At 47.4% G+C, this 21,557-nt stretch overlaps 1 protein-coding gene across 1 annotated transcript in view; it reads right to left on the bottom strand.

Annotated features, from left to right (window-relative positions):
* The window catches only part of JPH4 (junctophilin 4), a 69,260-nt gene that overhangs the window by 19,078 nt on the left and 28,625 nt on the right, over positions 1-21,557 (bottom strand). Inside the window, 1 exon segment of the mRNA XM_075569094.1 lies at positions 20,333-21,015. Within this exon segment, the coding sequence (XP_075425209.1) occupies positions 20,333-20,711 (379 nt within the window). The 5' untranslated portion in view covers positions 20,712-21,015.

Below are 21,557 nucleotides of genomic sequence, written 5' to 3'. Positions count from 1 at the left end.
TATTACACTGCCATACTATCACACACACGTTATTACACTGCCATACTATCACACACACGTTATTACACTGCCATACTATTACACACACGTTATTACACTGCCATACTATCACACACACGTTATTACACTGCCATACTATCACACACACGTTATTACACTGCCATACTATCACACACACACGTTATTACACAGCCATACTATCACACACACACACGTTATTACACGGCCATACTATCACACACACGTTATTACACTGCCATACTATCACACACACATTATTACACTGCCATACTATCACACACACGTTATGACACTGCCATACTATCACACACACGTTATTACACTACCATACTATCACACACACAAGTTATTACACAGCCATACTATCACACACACACGTTATTAAACGGCCATACTATCACACACACGTTATTACACAGCCATACTATCACACACACGTTATTACACAGCCATACTATCACACACACGTTATTACACTACCATACTATCACACACACAAGTTATTACACAGCCATACTATCACACACGTTATTAGACTGCCATACTATCACACACACACATTATTACACTGCCATACTATCACACACACACGTTATTACACTGCCATACTATCACACACACGTTATTACACTGCCATACTATCACACACACGTTATTACATGGCCATACTATCACACACACACGTTATTACACTGCCATACTATCACACACACGTTATTACACTGCCATACTATCACACACACACGTTATTACAGTGCCATACTATCACACACACGTTATTACACTGCCATACTATCACACACACGTTATTACACTGCCATACTATCCCACACACGTTATTACACTGCCATACTATCACACACACGTTATTACACTGCCATACTATCACACACACATGGTATTACAGTGCCAATCTATCACACACACGTTATTACACTGCCATACTATCACACACACGTTATTACACTGCCATACTATCACACACACGTTATTACACTGCCATACTATCACACACACGTTATTACACTGCCATACTATCACACACACGTTATTACACTGCCATACTATCACACACACACGTGATTACACAGCCATACTATCACACACACACGTTATTACTCTGCCATACTATCACACACACGTTATTACACAGCCATACTATCACACACACACACACGTGATTACACAGCCATACTATCACACACACACGTTATTACTCAGCCATACTATCACACACACGTTATTACACTGCCATACTATCACACACACACGTTATTACACTGCCATACTATCACACACACACACGTTATTACACTGCCATACTATCACACACACGTAATTACACTGCCATACTATCACACACACGTTATTTCACTGCCATACTAACACACACACACGTTATTACACAGCCATACTATCACACACACATGTTATTAAACTGCCATACTATCACACACACGTTATTACACTGCCATACTATCACACACACACACGTTATTACAGTGCCATACTATCACACACACGTTATTATTCAGAAGCCAGGGTCACGTTGGTATGAATGGCTCCCGATAGCATTAACACAGTTCCCTTTTAAATCACTCCAAGTCTTGTAATATTTCCTCCACTTTATTGGGAAAAGGTAGCAGGGTACAGATACTTGTGGATGGTGTGTAGTGGTGATTATTAGTTAGGAACCGGTAAAAAGAGATGGCCTCACCAAGGGGGATAAACAGAGAAGGGGTTCTTTACTCACTGTCTCCAGGGTGGAAAAAGGAAGTGAGGTGCAGTGTGGGTAAAGGAATAGTCTAGGGGCAGACCATGTCTGAACAAACAGGAGGGGGGGCAGACTAGCCCATTCTGGTGAGGATCTCAGAAACTGCTGTAGCAGCTCACTGACTGCCTGCTCACAGGCAGAAAGGGCAACATATTGATACATCACACAGGCACGGTGTGTGTATGTGGAACCAATGCCTGTAGCTGAACTTAAAGAGCTGACAAGCAGAAGGGGGGTCGGGCAGGAATGTGATTCTTGTTCCATGACACTCCCCATCTGGTATCTGGAGATACCACTATATAACTGGAATATGTGGAACATATGTGCAATGCATAACAAAGATAACATCACATTCTCAAACAATGCAAGAGTCCATGTCCACATAGCGATGTGACACCGGCCGGTATCACTGGTATCAAGGTCCCTTGGCCAAGGTTCTTTGGCAAAGGATGCAGGGTGGATGCACAGCTCCAGGTTTGCTGGTTGCACCACAATGTCTTTGTATAAAAGTCTCTGGCACTGTTTCCTTTTAGTCTTGTAAGAGAACAGTCCTTTTGTCTCTGTAGTTTCACCCACAGAGTGTATCCCCTTGTAGGTATACCAGCCGTGGCAGCCTGGCATTTGGCATAAGGAGAGGGCTTTTGGCTCCTTGTGGGAGCGGATTACTGTCCCCGGAAAACTGGTTGTCGAATGTAATCCAATAAAGGGGGCGTCGTTTAGGGAGACTCCCTGAAGCTGAGCGCTGGGGTTGAACATTACCCGGATTTGATCGGGTTCCTGAGGGTGGTAGGCCCCAGGTGATTGGAGGTACCGACATTCTTCGCCTTCCTCCATTAGAGGTGCTGGCTTTGCGTGGCCGGTAAAGAATATCTTCTGGATGAAGACCACAAAGTTGTTTTTGGTCTCTGGTTCCCTTTGTGGGCCGCAGAGGTGCGAGGTGAACCTAAAGATGGCATGTTCTCCATTGTTTGGGAAGCGCCTCCTTGGTGAACGGAATGGTAGCGGAGTCACCCGACTGCTTAGTCCGTCTTTAGAGAGCTCCTTGACAGTTAACTTCGGGAATCCTCCATCTTCCCTTGATGGTGTTTGCTTGTCATCGTTCCTTGTTGTCTGGAACGCTATACACCGTAGTTCATCGGTACATTTCTCTTGCACGAGAACATCTCCGCGTAGTTTGGTGAAACGCTTTTGTGTTTCTTTGTTGACTGCCATCGGGAGGTTGTTTTCTCCCTGGACATGACGAAGAACAGTCTCTTTTGTCCTTGTAAATCCTTTTGGGAAATGTCTCTGCAACTGTCCCCTCTTACGTGTTTGAACGAACAGTCCTTTTGACACTGTGGCTTCGCCTGTGGGCCGCAATCTTTTGCGGCTATGCCAGCCGTGGCAATTGGTTGCTCTGTTGCTTGATACTCTGTGGAGAGGAACAACTGTACGTCTTAATTGTGCCCTTGCTCGCGGGAGTATTGTCTGATTGTTTGTTGTTTTTAGGACGATCCCTTTGTCGGTCACCTTTGGGAGGTTACTCTCTTCCTTTGGTGGAATCGACTCATCGTCCTTAGCTGTCTGGACTGCTGAGCATCCTAAGCCATTGTCGCATCCCATCGGCGTGAGGATGTCTTTGTTGGTCTCAGGGGTATGACCTTGTCTTTTCTCTTCACTTGGCCCTTCGGTCACTTGGAGATGGCCAAGACATGGTTCGGAGAGAGATGTGTGTCCACATTCTGTCACCTCCGTTCTGCGGGCATCAACGTAGTCTTGCCCGTGCTCTTTGTTAGTGCACGAGTTGCCCACTATCACCCATCCTAGGTCGAGTCTTTGGGCGTATGGCGCGTTGTGGGGTCCGTTATGCTGTTTACGGACTTTATGTACCCTCATGATGTCCCTACCGAGCAGCAGCAGGATCTTGGCGTCTTGTTCCACCGGCCGGATGTGGTTGGCTATTCCTTTGAGGTGGGGGTAATGGAGTGCCACGTCTGGTGTGGGTATCTCGTCCCTGTTTGTGGCCATGTGGTTGCACTCGATGAGTGTGGGAAGGGGCATGTTCACTTTGACGTCAATTGAGCATATGGTGTAGCCATTCACTCTTCTCCCTGTGGTCTCCATTTGCCCTGCGCACGTTCTGAGAGTGTAAGGCGAAGCACCATCTTGTATGTTAAACATGTCGAAGAACTCTGACCTGACCAGTGATCGGTTGCTCTGGTCGTCGAGGATTGCGTACATCCGAATAGCCTTCTCAGGTTGTCCCTGGGGGTGCACTGCGACAAGGCATATTTTGGAGCAGGACATTTTGTCACCTTCTTTTCCGCAAACCTCAGTGCGCTGAGATGTGACGGATGTTGACTCTCCTTCTTCTTTCTCCCCGCCATGCTCCGCTATGGAGGATGGGTTCTTGAGTTGGTGGAGTGTCATCGCCTCTGGGTGTAACGCTGTCACGTGCTTGTCACTCTCGCACACTGTGCATTTGATCTCTTCCTTACAGTCCCTGGCTAGGTGAGTCGTGGAACCGCAGCACTTGAAGCAAACTCCGAATTCTCCAAGTAACCTCTTGCGTTCCTCTAGGGACTTCATCCTGAACCCAAAGCACTTGTTGAGTGGGTGTGGCTTCTTGTGTATGGGACATTCCCTGTTTGGGTCCCTTGGTTCCTTGTCTCCGGCGACCGACTGATCGGGAGTAGTTTGGGTGGTGGGAGGCACGTCCGTCCTGCGGGCCGAGATGGGTGTTTGGGGGTTACCATATCTCGTCGCTGGTCTCTCGTTCTTCAGGCTGCTCGCACTGTATGTGGTTTGCGTACCTAAGATGAAACTGGGATCGTTCCTTGTCCTTGCCGCTTCGCGGATGAAGCTCACGAAGAATGAGAATGGGGGGAAGACGACTTGCTTCTCCCTTTTGTATTTGGAACCTTGTGAAAGCCACCTTTCTTGGAGGTTGAAGGGTAGCTTCTCCAGGATGGGTCTCACTCCACGAGCTGAATCTAGGGCGTTGAGACCTATTAAGGAATGGTCTTTCCTTGCGAACTCCAGTTCTTGCAGCAGGTCTCCAAGATCTCGTAACTTCGAGTAGTCTTTATTCGTGATCTTGGGGAAGCTCTCGATTCTTTTGAAGAGTGAATCCTCCACTGCTTCAGGGCTGCCATAGGTCTCTTCTAGCCTTTCCCACACTAGGTCCAGACCTACTTGGGGTTGATGTGCGTTTGCCGTCCGAAGTCTCTGCGCTTGCTCCATGGATACGTTCCCCAGGAACTTGACTAACAGGTTGAGCTCTTCCCTTGCTGAGAAGTCCAAGCTGTCGATTGCGTCTTTGAACGTGAACTTCCACGTCCGGTAGTTCTCAGGGCGGTCGTCGAAGCTGATGAGTCCTGCGTGCACCAAGTCGCGCCGGATCATGTACTTGGCTATGTCTGTCAGACCTGAGACATCGGCGCGTTTGTCCCGTTCCGGGGTAGTTGCTGGGACGGTCTGTGCGGTCGCCTCTTCCTTGGCGTGGACGCGTGATGGCTGCTGGCTAGTGTGAGGGGCTGTTTTCTCCCGCGTGGGTGTACCTGGATGGCGAGCCCGTTGTGGTGCATCTGTGTGCGCGCTGGCGTGTGGATCACTGTTGTGGCTGTGGTTATCCCAGGCAGCATGTGCCATTGCAGGAACGGCATCTTCTCCTCGTGGGCCTAGCAGGTTTCCGGTATCTGTGGAGTCGCTCCATCCGTGTTGAGATGGTGCGCTGGTGTTTATGCTGAAGAGGCTCCTTACGTAGTCTTCAGTGCGTCGGGCTGGATAATCTGAGGCTATCCGTCTGTATGGTAGCTCCCCGCCGTCCTGTCTCGCAGCTGCTTCTAGGACTTCGGCTTGGGCTATGGCGGCAGCGGCGTCCTCTTCTTTGCTTAGAGCCTCTAGATCCGCGTCTAATTCGGCCTTTCTACGCGCATTGGCAGCGGCGGTGGTAGCCGCGGCGGCATTGGCAGCGGCGGTGGTAGCAGCGGCGGCGGCATTGGCAACGGCGGCAGTAGCAGCGGCGGCAGCATTGGCAGCGGAGGCGGCCTGCTCCTCCTCTTCTATGCGCGCCTTTTCTGCCCTTACAGCCGCCTCTCTCCGACCATATTCGGCCCTGGCACGTGCGGCCTCTGCGGTGGCTCGCGACTTGGTAGTGCTCACGCTTGCGCTGGACGCGTTAGATTGTGCTGATCTTGCTGACCTTGATGAGTGCCTGGATGTGCTTGAGCGCTGCGATGCGGTTTCCAGCAAAAGGTCTTTCCTCTTACTCTCGGCTTCCGTGATAGAGGTTCGCACGCGGCTGTCACGTGTCAAGTCAATATTGAGCTGTAAGTCCCTTTCTTGCAGGCTTTCGCCGGTATTAGCCCTGGCCAAGTAAGTGACGTATGCCTCTGACAGCTCTTGGTAGCGTGCGTGATCTATCTTTAATTGAGTTATTGCCTGCTCCAGCTGTTGTACAGATAGCCAGCGCCGGCGACATTGCGTATCCCAAGTGTGGTTGTTTCCCAGGCCAACTCTAATTTAGCGCGGTGCGCTTCAATGTCAGTCTCATATTTTTTGCGGCCCTTTTGTGTCAGTGTGACTGTCCGTTTGGGCCTTGCGCCTGCCTGCGCCTGTTGCAGCTGCGCAGCGGTCTCTGTGTCTGAGTGATCGCTCTCCTGCGTGATGTCTGGTGAGGCTCTGAGTTCTGCCATGCTGTAGGTGTGTGTAGGCCTTTTGCCAGTGCGTGTGGCGTGCGGTCTTTTACCTTGTCAGCGATGGGCGTCTGTCTCAGATGATGCCGAGCGGTGTCCTGCAGCGTGCAGCGTTGGAGTAGCTGTACTTACAGGTGTCCGTTGGCTCCTCACTGTGGGGCTGAGCAGCGGGTGGACTCAGGCAGAGAAAAAGGCAGTTAGTAATTGTGAGAGAAGCACTGTTTGTTGCGAGGCTGCTGTGCAGTTTGAGCTACTGGTTGTCTGTGAAAGCTGCAGACTGTTTGCAGTTTTAGCTACTTGGTGCTTCCTTTGTGTAGTATTAGCAAAGTAAGGCTGCTCACTGTCTTTGCATAAAGCTGTAGAAGTTTGCTGTGAAGAGGCTTGTGGCGCTGTGTAGCAACGTGCTTGTGCAATGTGGTGAGAGACTGCTGTTTATTTGCTATGTAAGCTGCTTGCTTGTTTCTTTAGCATAAAGGCTGTGGGTAGCAGCTCCTCTGTGTGTATTTCCCAAGGCACACGGTCCTCTTTTTACTATTCTGAAGCCAGGGCACGTTTGGTATGAATGGCTCCCGATAGCATTAACACAGTTCCCTTTTAAATCACTCCAAGTCCTGTAATATTTCCTCCACTTTATTGGGAAAAGGTAGCAGGGTACAGATACTTGTGGATGGCGTGTAGTGGTGATTGTTAGTTAGGAACCGGTAAAAAGAGATGGCCTAACCAAGGGGGATAACCAGAGAAGGGGTTCTTTACTCACTGTCTCCAGGGTGGAAAAAGGAAGTGAGGTGCAGTGTGGGTAAAGGAATAGTCTAGGGGCAGACCATGTCTGAACAAACAGGAGGGGGGGCAGACTAGCCCATTCTGGTGAGGATCTCAGAAACTGCTGTAACAGCTCACTGACTGCCTGCTCACAGGCAGAAAGGGCAACATATTGATACATCACACAGGCACGGTGTGTGTATGTGGAACCAATGCCTGTAGCTGAACTTAAGGAGCTGACAAGCAGAAGGGGGGTTGGGCAGGAATGTGATTCTTGTTCCATGACAGTTATTACACTGCCATACTATCACACACGTTATTACACTGCCATACTATCACACACGTTATTACACTGCCATACTATCACACACGTTATTACACTGCCATGCTATCACACATACACGTTATTACACTGCCATACTATCACACACATGTTATTACACTGCCATACTATCACACACACAAACGTTATTACACTGGCATATAATCACACACACACGTTATTACACTGGCATATAATCACACACACACACGTTATTACACTGCCATACTATCACACACACACACACACACACACACACACACACACACACACACACACACACACACACACACACGTTATCACACAGATAATATCACACACACACACGTTATTACACAGCCATACTATCACACACACGTTATTACACTGCCATACTATCACACACACACACGTTATTACACTGGCATACAATCACACACACACGTTATTACACTGCCATACTATCACACATAGACGTTATTACACCGCCATACTATCACACACATGTAATTACACTGACAAACTATCACACACACGATATTACACTGCCATACTATCACACACACGTTATTACACAGCCATACTATCACACACACGTTATTACACTGCCATACTATCACACACACGTTATTACACGGCTATACTATCACACACGTTATTACACTGCCATACTATCACACACACACGTTATCACACTGCCATACTATCACACACACACGTTATTACACAGCCATACTATCACACACACGTTATCACACTGCCATACTATCACACACACGTTATTACACTACCATTCTATCACACACACGTTATTACACTGCCATGCTATCACACATACATGTTATTACACTGCCATACTATCACACACACGTTATTACACTGCCATACTATCACACACACGTTATTACACTGGCATATAATCACACACACACACGTTATTACACTGGCATATAATCACACACACACACGTTATTACACTGCCATACTATCACACACACACACACACGTTATCACACAGATACTATCACACACACACGTTATTACACTGCCATACTATCACACACACACACGTTATTACACTGGCATACAATCACACACACGTTATTACACTGCCATACTATCACACATAGACGTTATTACACCGCCATACTATCACACACATGTAATTACACTGACAAACTATCACACACACGATATTACACTGCCATACTATCACACACACGTTATTACACAGCCATACTATCACACACACGTTATTACACTGCCATACTATCACACACACGTTATTACACGGCTATACTATCACACACGTTATTACACTGCCATACTATCACACACACACGTTATCACACTGCCATACTATCACACACACACGTTATTACACAGCCATACTATCACACACACGTTATCACACTGCCATACTATCACACACACGTTATTACACTACCATTCTATCACACACACGTTATTACACTGCCATACTATCACACACACATCATTACACGGCCATACTATCACACACACGTTATTACACGGCCATACTATCACTCACACACGTTATCCCACTGCCATACTATCACACACACACACGTTATCCCACTGCCATACTATCACACACACGTTATTACACGGCTATACTATCACACGCACACGTTATTACACGGCCATACTATCACACACACGTTATTACACTGCCATACTAACATACACATTTTATTACACTGCCATACTATCACACACAGACGTTATTACTCAGCCATACTATCACACACACACACACGTTATTACTCAGCCATACTATCACACACACGTTATTACACTGCCATACTATCATACACACGTTATTACACTGCCATACTATCACACACACACACACGTTATTACTCAGCCATACTATCACACACATGTTATTACACAGCCATACTATCACACACACACACACACACGTTATTACACAGCTATACTATCACACACGTGTTATTACTCAGCCATACTATCACACACATGTTATTACACAGCCATACTATCCCACACACGTTATTACTCAGCCATACTATCACACACGTCATTACACAGCCATACTATCACACACACACACACGTTATTATTCAGTCATTATATCACACACACGTTATTACACTGCTATACTATCACACATACGTTATTACACAGCCATACTATCACACACACACACGTTATTACACGGCCATACTATCACACACACACACGTTATTACACTGCCATACTATCACACACACACGTTATCACACTGCCATACTATCACACACACACGTTATTACACAGCCATACTATCACACACACGTTATCACACTGCCATACTATCACACACACGTTATTACACTACCATTCTATCACACACACGTTATTACACTGCCATGCTATCACACATACATGTTATTACACTGCCATACTATCACACACACGTTATTACACTGCCATACTATCACACACACGTTATTACACGGCTATACTATCACACACGTTATTACACTGCCATACTATCACACACACACGTTATCACACTGCCATACTATCACACACACACGTTATTACACAGCCATACTATCACACACACGTTATCACACTGCCATACTATCACACACACGTTATTACACTACCATTCTATCACACACACGTTATTACACTGCCATGCTATCACACATACATGTTATTACACTGCCATACTATCACACACACGTTATTACACTGCCATACTATCACACACACGTTATTACACTGGCATATAATCACACACACACACGTTATTACACTGGCATATAATCACACACACACACGTTATTACACTGCCATACTATCACACACACACACACACGTTATCACACAGATACTATCACACACACACGTTATTACACTGCCATACTATCACACACACACACGTTATTACACTGGCATACAATCACACACACGTTATTACACTGCCATACTATCACACATAGACGTTATTACACCGCCATACTATCACACACATGTAATTACACTGACAAACTATCACACACACGATATTACACTGCCATACTATCACACACACGTTATTACACAGCCATACTATCACACACACGTTATTACACTGCCATACTATCACACACACGTTATTACACGGCTATACTATCACACACGTTATTACACTGCCATACTATCACACACACACGTTATCACACTGCCATACTATCACACACACACGTTATTACACAGCCATACTATCACACACACGTTATCACACTGCCATACTATCACACACACGTTATTACACTACCATTCTATCACACACACGTTATTACACTGCCATACTATCACACACACATCATTACACGGCCATACTATCACACACACGTTATTACACGGCCATACTATCACTCACACACGTTATCCCACTGCCATACTATCACACACACACACGTTATCCCACTGCCATACTATCACACACACGTTATTACACGGCTATACTATCACACGCACACGTTATTACACGGCCATACTATCACACACACGTTATTACACTGCCATACTAACATACACATTTTATTACACTGCCATACTATCACACACAGACGTTATTACTCAGCCATACTATCACACACACACACACGTTATTACTCAGCCATACTATCACACACACGTTATTACACTGCCATACTATCATACACACGTTATTACACTGCCATACTATCACACACACACACACGTTATTACTCAGCCATACTATCACACACATGTTATTACACAGCCATACTATCACACACACACACACACACGTTATTACACAGCTATACTATCACACACGTGTTATTACTCAGCCATACTATCACACACATGTTATTACACAGCCATACTATCCCACACACGTTATTACTCAGCCATACTATCACACACGTCATTACACAGCCATACTATCACACACACACACACGTTATTATTCAGTCATTATATCACACACACGTTATTACACTGCTATACTATCACACATACGTTATTACACAGCCATACTATCACACACACACACGTTATTACACGGCCATACTATCACACACACACACGTTATTACACTGCTATAGTATCACACACACGTTATTACTCAGCCATACTATCACACACACATTATTACACAGCCATACTATCACACACACGTTATTACTCAGCCATACTATCACACACACGTTATTACTCAGCCATACTATCACACACACATTATTACACAGCCATACTATCACACACACGTTATTACTCAGCCATACTATCACACACACGTTATTAAACAGCCATACTATCACACACACGTTATTACACAGCCATACTATCACACACACGTTATTACTCAGCCATACTATCACACACACGTTATTACACAGCCATACTATCACACACACGTTATTACACAGCCATACTATCACACACACCCACACGTTATTATTTTATCATTTATTTATTATTTTATCATTTATTTTATCTCTTGCTTTGCTCAACGGATCCGGGTATTTTGATGTTAAAAGCGCTGGTCTCCCGTGACAGGCTTTTTTCTGGTGGCAGCAGCGGGATCTGATTGGGCCTATGGTATAGTATCCTGCGGGATCCTATAGCATAGAGGGAGTGTGATGGTGAAGGTGTTAACCAGGCTTATAATAAAGGTCAAGCCCACTTGGTTAACCCTGACCTGTGTGTTAGGGTCTTAGAGTGTCAGCTCTGGGAACCCAGATGTCAAAAATGTATTACTGCAACTGTATACTGATTTTGCGACATTAAAGAATTATGTGATTTTTGCCTTTACTGGGATGCTGGGATCGGGAGATTTCTAGCCTGTAAGTTTCAGGGTGGGTTTGGCAGAGAAAGTCTTTGCAGAATGTGTCAATGTAGCGGGGTTCCGGAGTTAGGGGAAGCCCCAAAAGTTGTATCCGCAGATTGAGTGATATCTTCAGATACAGCTAAGCGCATTACTCCACCAACCTCGGACCCTGGAAACGTTCTTACGACTTGCCACCAGAGTCCCTGCTGAAGCATCTTCCAGTCAAGGTAAACGGGTATGAAGGGGTTAAAATATATCTGCAGGTATACACAGACTCCTTAATATAGCAGAGATTCCCCAGTATAGCAGAGATACCCACATACATGCCCAGGTATCCTGAGCCTAGAGTAGGGATTCAGGAAGATGCTCGAGCTAAGGTTATAAAGCTGAGCCTGTTTGCAGTGTTTTAAAAAGTTTTAAAGTATTTTTCTCATGTGTGCCAGGAATGAGGCTAGTGATTTGTAGGGAATATACACTCACTCCATGCATGACACCAGAATAGGAACTCATAACTTTTAGCACACAGAAGACAGGACACAATATATTTTATTAAATAGTTTAATGTATATAAATATATATAACCTGTAAATGAACTGTGGGATTTCGAAGTCATGGCTACCAGGCTCGGTGCCTATGCATCTGCAAGGAAGCCAGGTCTTGAAAGCCTAAGAGATGCCAGGAGGTGTGAACCCTTTGTTAGCAAGGAGGGCTAACTGGAGCACCGATATCCTCAGTTCAAAGGGTCCCTGTAACCTAGCCCAGACATGGTGGCATTGCGCTGTTGGGGGGTTTTGATTAGTGAGTGGGCAAGATGGCGGTTTGTGACCATGCTCTCTCACTGTTCTGAAGCCAGAGGGGCCATGTTTTACAAATCTGGCAAAGTGTGTGAGTGGCCAGGGATGAAATTCCCACGCCACTGGTTGGAGGGCACGCTGTGGGACAGCCTGACGCGAAGTGTATAAGACAGCTTGTCACCCTCCCAGAACTCTCTCTGCTGTTGTTCTTTCTTGGGTGTTCCATGTGTTCCCAAGTGATTCCAGAAGTCCAATTTGCCATAAGGGCAAGAACAGGTCGGACCGGGCCCAGAGACGCCTTGCTGCGATTGCAAGGAGGAAGGCTGCAGGACTTTTTAAACCGGAATGTTTTCTAAGTCCCCACTTCAGCACTGGACTGTTTTAAAGACTTTATTTCAACTAGGAAAGTCAGTTTGTCAACCCCAGACCACCAGTAAGTGTATATTTTTCTGTCTATTGTAATTCAATGTGTGTTTGCCTGTTTCTATGGAATAAATTACAATTTATTTTACTTATTGGCTTTGCTCAATGATATGATCCTGGTATAAAGGTGTATTTAGCTTGGTCTCCCGTGACAGGGAGACTAAAAAGTTGCGAGCTCCCAAAGAAAGAGGTAGCATACATACGGTTTGCAAGAGCACGAAAAAATACAGTCGCCCTTTGTCCCATAACTTTTTGCCTTCGGGTGAAACATGGACAAGCGAGCAGGACGATTCAAGACTTGGGATCGTGCCCGGATCGTTGTCCGGTGTGAGGGCGATGGCTGGTCAGTCAAAGGTGCAACTGGAGGAGGATTTGGAATGGCATGAAGCAGGCATTGCTTATCCTGAGGGCACGGAGCCCGTAGCTGCAGCGATTATACTTCAGCCCGGGGTGCAGGAGGTTAATCCAGCCCCGGAGGGAGATGGACAAGGGGAGGGAGAGGGTGCTCACTGGGATAATGGTGAAGGATTGGGTCTTGGGGGTGCGGGAGGGATAATCCCTGTGGCTTCTAGACTCGCTAACCCTGGACTCGCAGCACTTCTTGCCTCATGAGGGGAAAGAGCTACAGCAGATGAGAGAATTCGGATGCTGGCAGCTGTACACGGACTAGTGTCCCCTCACTCTCAGTTTATCAGCGGAGAGCAGGCTGTCCCCCAAGTCAATCACCACAGCTTCAACAAGTTTGTCTGTGGCACGTACAAAATCGACAGTTTTCTATCAGACTTTGAAACTCAGTGTCTGAGATACCGGGTGACACAACGGGACTGGGTGCTGCGCATGCACCCCTTGTTGTCTGGGATTGCTAAAGAAACCCTGCAGGGCACCCCACGTGAAGATCGGGATGACTATGAGCATGTGAAAGCTTTGCTGCTGTTGCAGTAAGCCCTCACCCCGGAAGTGTACCATGGCAAGTTCAGGACAGGGGAACGTTACCCCAAGGAGTCCTATGTCAACTATGGTGCCCATATGGCAAAGCAAGGTACTCAGTGGGTGGAGGGTTGTGGTGCCACAGAATACCACACTTTGCTGGACTTGATTTTCCAGGAGCAGTTACTGCAGCAGTGTCCCTCGGACGTGAGGGCATGAGTCTTTGACCGTAAACCTAAGACCCATGTGGAAGGTGCCAGGATGGCTGATGAGTATATATGCAGTCGCTCCCTGATGGATGAGAAAGGAGCTCCCAAGAAACCAGCTGTGCCAGCCAAGGGAACCAAGCAGACTCCTCAGTGGGTACACAAGCCTGCAGCAGAGAACAGAAGCTTTCAAAAGCTGCAGAGTTTAAGCACGAGAGGAGATGCTATCTCTGCAACAGAGTGGGTCACATCAGACCTGACCGTGTAAAGTCTGGTGGACCCAATCAGGGGCAATGTTCTCCAGCTGTGAGGCCGGTCGCCCGGGTGCAACTGGCACACACAGGACGAACCAAGTACAGCCGTGAAATCAACCCACAGAGGGACGTTGTAGCGGGGAATGGGGTTTGGCCCAGTATTAAAGGGGTTACACCCCAGTTGGCCACCCCCTACCCTCACCTGGGAGGTGAGGGGTTAACTGGAATAATGTCCAGTACTGTGTTCATACCCCTGCTGCAGCCCAAGTGTGTGTCCCCAAGTAAAATATGTATTTTCCCCCATCTCAGTGTTTGCACCAACACATACACTGGGGTCAGGTCGGGAGGGAAAGGGTTGATTGCATTTTTGTGTTTATGGCCCTTTGTTCCCTTTCCTGCCTTTTCAGTCCCCATTTGCAGACTGTGCCATAGGTCGCCATTGAGACTCCATGCATCCTTATGGAGATTTCGGTGATTTGGGCCCGATATCGGAGAAGACCTGCAGGTGGCGCCAGAGAGGAGGAGCGGAGCTTCCCCATTGAAAGTGAATGGCGCAATGTCTTTCAATGGGGATTCCTCGATTCCGACCTCCGGAGACGAGCTGGCAGCCAGCCAGACCGCAAAACCGCAGAAGCGGATACAATATCTTGGAAAGACCTTTGATCACGTAATTGGCGTGGGAACTTGGTCACGGCCAAGTTCAACCTCATTAAAATTGTATCTCCGGTTCTAGGGCAGCTAGCGGGTTAATTCCTTTTGCCCCTAGCTTAAGGGGGACCCCCACTCGACCCCAACCGGGTCCTACAGTCAATGATCCCTGTAAAGGGTCGCGCTCACTACGAGGGTCGCGACATTGACTCTAATGGCAGAGGTAAAAGCCACGGGGTAAAAACGGCTATGTCAAAATGTGACAAAACCTGAAGTCCATAACTCCGGTCCTGTTCGACCTAGAGGGCTGAGATTTGGCTACCATGTAGTCATAGTTCCGGCACGACTGCATGGCAAATACCGACCCTCTCGGAGCAACAGGACGGAGTCAGGTTAATGGTTACGTTTGGGTTTCTGCCATTGACTTCAATGGCAGAGAAAAGCCACTTTTGTGAAATGTGTCTTTAACATGTATTTTTGTAACTCTGGTTCGGTGGGTCCTAGCGAGCTGAAAGTTGGCCACCCTAGAGAATCCCCTCTGGCATGAGGGTCTGGCAATTTGTAGCCCGCTCGGCCCAACCGAACGGATTATTTTAATATGTATAAAATTATAGAAATGTACTGTATTTGGTGTCTGGCATAAAAGCCCGGGAAAGATACTGGCTCTGCAGTATGTTAATGTTCAGGGGGCGACACAATGTCTGCAACAGGCCCCCTGATCAAAGGCTTCCCCACCCTGTTTGTATATACTAGGGCGGAACAGAGCATGACTTCAGTGGTTCTATAAGTGTCATAAATCACACCTTTAGACAAAGGCTTTCCTGGCCAGATTCCCTTCTGGCAGACCTGGAGGCGCCACTTCTTTCGTGTGGGGCTTGGGAAATGAGACCCCAAAATAAGAATAATGCGCATGTTCCAGTTACCTGGGGGCAGGTACCAAAGTGCTTCCCACGTTAGCTGGCAGAGAGTCATTGGGTTCAGGTAATTGATAACCAATGCCTGACACCCAATGTTAAGGGATAGGGCTTAAATCCCATATAAGCAAATGTAAGCCCTATGCCCAGTGTCTTCGTTTGTATCCTGTATTGCTGAATGAATTGCCAATCCAGATCCTGATTGCTTCATTATCCAAACCCTAAGTAAGTGTTCATATTCTGTGTGTTATTTGTATATTTTGTGTGTTCTCCTTTTTCAAGGAATAAACTTTCTTTATTATCTAAGTCGCATTCAATTCCACCGAGTGATTTTGTGTTATATTATAACCCTGCACAAGCTCCCGTGACAGACGTCCACAAAGAGATCTGCACTTGTTTACCCGGGACCAGCAGCGGAGACAGAGTGACCTCAGGTTGCATCAGTCAGAATGCAGCACAGCGATGTCCGGCAGAAGCATCTGCAGAGGGTGACCATCGGAGATCGCCAAGCGGACGGCTTGCTTGACTCCGGTGCCACCGTTACCCTTGTCTGACCTGATATGGTCTGCCCAGAGGATTTGCTCCCGGGCACCGGGATGCAAGTGACCATGCCAGACGGAGGACCACGGTCACTCCAGGTCACTCGGGTCTTTTTGCATTGGGGTGCCAGACGTGGCATGAGGGAGGTGGTGGGTATTGCCTGGGTTAGATGCTGAAGTTTTGCTCGGTAACGGCTATAGGGAGCAAGGTTCTACCGGGTTAGATAGGGTCTGGACAGGTAGAAGACGGATAGTGGTAGCCAGTGAGTATAGGCAGCAGTTATTGCAGGTAGCCCCCTCCATTCCACTAGCGGGGCATCAGGGAGTCACTCAGATGAGAGCCCAGCTGTTGCAGCCTTACTCCTGGCCAGAGGCATCAGGGGCAGTGGCAGATTTCTGCCACCCCGGTTATGCCTGCCAGCCAGTGGGTAAGGCGCGTGATTGTGTGAGGATACTCCTGGGCTTGTTAGCGGTAATGGGGAACCTGTTTCAGAGAGCAGCTAAGGCAGTGTTAGGTATCTTTGCTAGGATAGGTTTTCCTAGAGGGGTGCTAGTGAAGTTAGGGTGCCGGGTAAGTAGGCAGCAAGGAGCAGTAGCCAGTAGCATAGGGTTCTGTTCTCGGTTAACAATTAGAGTGGCAGAGTCTTGTTGATTAGTACTTGGTCTGTTGATTAGTACTTAGTGTAAACAATCAGGGCAGTTACCTTTTGATCACAGTGCTTAGGCTCAATCAGCCGGCTGCCCTTCATGACCTATTAGCATAGCAGATGGCGTCTGCATTTTCAGAACAGATCCAAAATACCATACATATACAGTTTAATATCTACACATATTAATAAGTTCCATTCTGGTGGGCTCAGTGGGTCGAAATTTGCCAGTTTTTAATGCCTACAGTGGCTCCACATATTGGCCAAATATCAACTCTCTGCGACCTCCAGAACTGGAGATGCAAAAATGCACTTTAAAACATCTTTAAAATACAGGATTATAATGAAACATGGGAACAGGGGAACATACATTTTCATGACATGACAAGGTGTAAACCACATTCCTGGACTGCAGTCCAGTTAACCCCTTGCCTCCCTGGTGAGGTTAGGGGGTGGCCATATGGGGTGCAACCCCTTTAATACCGGGCCAACCCCCCTCTCCCTCTACAGTGCAGAGGCCCGTCCCTAAGACTTATGGCTTTTCTAGGCACCGCTGGCTACTACAGAAAGTTTGTCCCACAGTACTGTGCTGTGGCTAAACCCCTGACTGACTTGACTCCCAGTACTGGTTGTCTGGTCTCCCACCTGTGAAGTTGCTTTCCAGGCATTAAAGACCGCACTGGCCAGGGCTCCTATACTAGCTGCACCGGACGTCTCTAAAAAGTTTTTGATGCAGACGGATGCCTCGGACTTTGGCATCAGGGCTTTGCTCAGCCCAGTTGGGGAGGAGGGCAGCGGGCACGGCAATGCGGACGGACTATCCCACAAGGACAGTCCCATGGACACTTTAACCTCAACACCTTTGCGGCCAGTTAAACCGCCGGATGGGGCGGTTGTAACAGCGCCTACACTTTCAGGTGGGGAGGTATGACGGTGAAGGGATACCCAGGCCAGTAAATAAAGGTATTTGGCCCAGCTGGGTGCCCCTGAGCCATATTGGGGAATTGTGATTGTCAGCTCTTCAACCCAATCATGGCATGTAACTGCATTTGTAATAAAGGTGTATGTGTATTTTTACTGTTCCAGGAGTGCCAACCAGCGGGGAGGTGCAGGGCGTGAGTTTCAGGGGGGATTTTACGGTAAAATGCTGTCAGGGTCGGTTTGGGTAGAAGGGGGCCAGTATTGCAGGTACCCCGAAACATGTCCTCAGGAATCCCAACAGATTCCTGAGGACATGAAGAACACACCACCGGATAAAATCCTCCCTAGAAAGCAGTTGCAGCTCACCGTCAAATCTCCCTGTTTCAGCACAGAGCAGAAACGTAAGACTGGGCAGGGAATTGAATTACATTCAAAGGTCCCTGGTATATGCCCCCCCCCAAAAAAACAGAACCAAGGGATATTCAGTGTATCATATGGCAAGGTTTCTCTGTATAAGTGGAAAAGAAAATGGTTTTAAAAGTACCCAAGGTTTATATTGTTATTAAAGTAAGCTTCAAAGGCAATCCAGGATATGGCGGTGTTAATCATTTTGTTAGCAAGGTGGGGGTTGGGGGGGGGGGAGAGAGGAAGAGAATTTCAATAAGCCCTCCTGGCCAGTTTCAAAGGCAGTCCAGGATATGGAAGTGTTAAACCTTTTGTTAGCAAGGGGGCTGGGGGGGGAAGGCAGGAAAACTTCAATACGCTATCCAGGTCAGCTTCAAAGGCGATCCAGGATATGGAGGTTGTAAACCTTTTGTTAGCAAGGAGGGGGAAAGGAAGGGAATTTCAATACGCCATCCTGGCAAATGGCTGCTCTGCCCAGACTGAGCGGCGCCAGGTAGAGTGGACGGGCCTCATATGCTAAGCGGCCAAGGTGCAAAGTTGGCACATGCACAGAGCAGACTGAAAAGCTCCTCTGCCAGGTTTGCAAAGTATTGGCAACTCCGTGATAGGGGGAAGGAATTATTCCTACGGAGTAGATTGGCTGCATGGGTTAAGTATAGGCCTGTTTAGTGCATAAGAAACCCTGCAGCCCGTGGGGAAGCAGTTCCATCATGTTACAAGATTCCTCATACAGTGAAAGATCCATCCTGTAACCAGACTTAACAGCGTAACTAGTAAGTGCATTTTTCATTGTAATTGTAAATCAAGCTGTGTATGTTCATTCTGTAAATAAATTACAATGTATTTTATCTCTTGCTTTGCTCAATCAAAGGATCCGGGTAATTAAGGTGCTAAAAGCACTGGTCTCCAGTGACACACATTATCACACACACACATTATCACACATACATGTAATCACACAGATATTACCCCATGTACATATAATCACACCGCCATGTGATCACACAGCTATGTTATCACACATACACATTACCACATACACATTATCACACAGCCACGTTACGACACAGCCACGTTATCCCACATTATCACACATCCACGTTATCACACGGTCATGTTATCACACAGCCACGTAATCACATCCACATATTTTCACACAGACATTATCACACACAAATGTTATCCCACATACATGTTATCACACGCCACATTATCACATACATATTATCACATACGGCCATGTTATCACACACACACACACACACATTATCCCACCCACATTATCACACAGGCAGGCTCCTCACCTCCATCGGAATAAGTCTCCACCCCGTACCCGTCCTGCTGTCCATCTGTCCACAGTCCCTGGTATCGGGCACCAGATAGGCTCTCTCTCACCCCGAGACGCCCCTTAAGCCCATGCGTCCACTCGCCCCGGTACAGCCAGCGTCCCTTGCGCTCTTCCCCGAGACCGCTCCGTTTGCCCTGGTCCCAGTAGCCCCGGTACGTGTTTCCGCTGGGCCACGTGTACACCCCCAGGGACTCAAAGCCGTGGCTCCAGAGCCCACTGTACTCGCCTTGCCGGGTGGGGCCCTTACACACGCCATAGCCGTGTGCCCGACCTTCATGCCAGTCTCCCATGTAACACCCGCCATCTGAAAACCCAAATGTTCCCCCGCTGAACATACATGAGCCGGTGTAACATCTACTCTGCCCGAGCCCGGGGTCTCTGCTCTCTCACCGCCTCTCCCTGCTCCCGGGCATGTCTCGCCCTCTCACACCCCCATGGCAGCATAGAGGCAGTCAGTGTTCCAGGCTCCAAGGGGGGGGCGTCACACGCGACACTGTCCCGGTCTCCCCGGGACTCGCCGTCTGCTGGAGATCTGTTTCTGACAGTCTTACTCTCTCCTAAACTGTCTCCTCGGAGGCGCTCTGTCTGTCTCTATCGCAAGTGATGGGGAGTACACGAGACTCTCACTGCCAGCAGCACCTGGGGAGAGAGGACATGCGTTACATATTGTGTTTCCTACATACACTGTGCAGCACAATATACACACTAAGCGGTTATATATATATATATACCATAATACTGAGTTAAGTTATGGTGAGTAAAAAAAGTGACAAAAACCCTCCACAGGAAAGCAAATATGCAAATACAACTGTATGCCCATCTGCATGTCTTAGGCAGGTCTGCAACCCCGCCTTTCCCCATTATCACCCAGCATACAGCACTTCCACTGCAGCCTGAGACTCATTAAGGTCGAAACAGCTGTCTGTGGGTGGTTTTCTGGGTATGCACCTTAACCCTGGCTGTGCTCAAAGCTGTGACCATGCAGCAAGCTTAAGCCTATAGGGAACCATGTTAAAAATGGTTTTTGAGGCAAAAAGTGGCACTGTGCTCATTTGCATGTCATTTCCCAGAATCCCTTGCTGCAGTGGAAGTGCTGTATGCTGGGTGATAATGGGGAAAGGCGAGGTTGCAGACCTGCCTAAGACATGCAGATGAGCATACAGTTGTATTTGCATATATAT

The sequence above is a fragment of the Ascaphus truei genome, chromosome 13 (assembly GCF_040206685.1).
Source record: "Ascaphus truei isolate aAscTru1 chromosome 13, aAscTru1.hap1, whole genome shotgun sequence".
In the NCBI taxonomy this organism is placed as follows: domain Eukaryota; kingdom Metazoa; phylum Chordata; class Amphibia; order Anura; family Ascaphidae; genus Ascaphus; species Ascaphus truei.
This window is presented reverse-complemented; position numbering and strand designations above follow the sequence as displayed.